The 1,760-nt window shown below is 34.1% G+C and overlaps 1 protein-coding gene across 1 annotated transcript; it reads left to right on the top strand.

Moving 5' to 3' along the window:
- Window positions 1–1,123: 1,123 nt before the first annotated feature.
- Window positions 1,124–1,598, top strand: LOC116629828 (putative ankyrin repeat domain-containing protein 26-like protein; the record flags this gene model as incomplete). Its single annotated transcript, XM_032400032.1, has 2 exons — window positions 1,124–1,267; window positions 1,425–1,598. Coding segments are annotated over 2 exons (318 nt in total), but the record flags the coding sequence as incomplete, so codon positions are not given.
- Between the last annotated feature and the right edge of the window lie 162 nt (window positions 1,599–1,760).

Genomic DNA, 1,760 nt, shown 5'->3' with positions numbered 1-1,760 from the left:
CAGACAAAAACATTTCTGAAGATAGGAAATTGTAAAAGTTAACGTTTTCCTGTCCTTTTGAAATTTATACTAGTATTAAATACTAATATTGATAATTGGTAGTACTTGATTTTCATGTGATTCATAAATCTAAATATTTAATAAAATGAGCTGTCCCTGTTTATTTAAATCCTGAGTTTCCTTTGGCTTAAAGTTTCTTGAAAATCCGTGTAAGAATTACTTAAAAAACATTCTCCGTTATTTTAGTCCTCTTTTCCCATAATGCTTTCAGGAACTAAAATTTATTGAAATGCCAGGTATATGACTAGAACTGCAATAGACCTGTTGTGTATATCATTACTTCATTTAATGTAAGGCACCATAGATTGTCTGATGCCCCAGTATTTTCTGTACCAATAAGAACTTTTAAAACATTTCTGCCAATTATAGTTGTAAGACATTTTGAATTATAAATTGCGTTCCAATGTCAGAGATATTAAAAGGTGACAAAATGAGCATCTTAGAATCACTGAAATGAAGTATTCCTGCGAATCCTTAAAACATATCTACAAAGTAGGCATAATTGTATCACTTTACCTAATTGGATGTTGTCTTTGTAAAATAGTAGTAATAGTAATAGTTATAATAATATTATGTAACAAACTCTGCATAGATCCTCATTTAAGCATCACGCATCACGCCGAGGTCTTGTGAGATAACTAGTCTTTATTTTATTTATTATTATTATTTTTTAGTAATCTCTATACCCAACATGGGGCTCGAATTCACGACCCTCAAGATCAAGAGTCACATGATCTTCAAACTGAGCTGGGCAGGGGCCCCGAGATAACTATTTTTATCCCCATTTTGTTGATGAGGAAATTGAGGATAAGGCTAAGTAGGTGATAACTGTTAAGTGACAGAGTTAAAGTAGGATTCAAACCCAAGTGAAGCTGAATCCTGAGGTCATGCTCTACCTACTCAGATAGGCTGCTCTTTATTAGTGTGGTGAAGAATCACTAATAAATATTGTACTTTCTTCAAAAGAAAACTAAATCTTTGTTTTGGAGTCATAGGAACAAGATGCTATTTAATGCTTACAATTACATGAATTAATTGCATGGTTTGACATAGTGCACTATAATTTCCTAAAAAGTTCTTTCACTTTCGTAGGACTGCTCTCCATTTGGCCTGTGCCAATGGCCATCCAGATGTCGTTGCTGTCCTAGTGGAGAGGAAATGCCAGCTTGACCTCTTTGATAAAGGTTATAGGACTGCTCTGATGAAGGTATGTGGAAGCAGCTGGGTCTGCCTGAGATGGATTTGATTTAATTACTTAGAATGGAAATTTATTGCATTTAAACATAACAAATTGGTGAAACCTGTGGCATGTTTACTTTAAATTCCCAGAATTGACACTCTGTTTCTTGGTATAATACTGACAGGCTGTACAATGTCAGAATGAGAGATGCGTGACTATTCTTCTAGAACACGGTGCTGATCCAAATCTTACGGACATTGCTGGCAATACTGCTCTCCACTATGCCGCCGTTGGTTCGAATACATCAATAGCAGAGAAGCTGCTTTTACACCATGCAAATCTTGAAGTGAGAAACAAGGTACAGATCAACTGTATTTATAAAGCATTTGAAATAATATGTATATGTATATATAAATTTTTTTAGCCACAAAACATTTTATTTATGTATTTATTTATATGTGTAATAAATACACATACTGAATTCTATACATCAGGTCCTGTCATCCTGGACACAACTCCA

This window comes from Phoca vitulina, unplaced genomic scaffold (assembly GCF_004348235.1).
Source record: "Phoca vitulina isolate PV1807 unplaced genomic scaffold, GSC_HSeal_1.0 scaffold4113, whole genome shotgun sequence".
Taxonomy (NCBI): Eukaryota; Metazoa; Chordata; class Mammalia; order Carnivora; family Phocidae; genus Phoca; species Phoca vitulina.
This window is presented reverse-complemented; position numbering and strand designations above follow the sequence as displayed.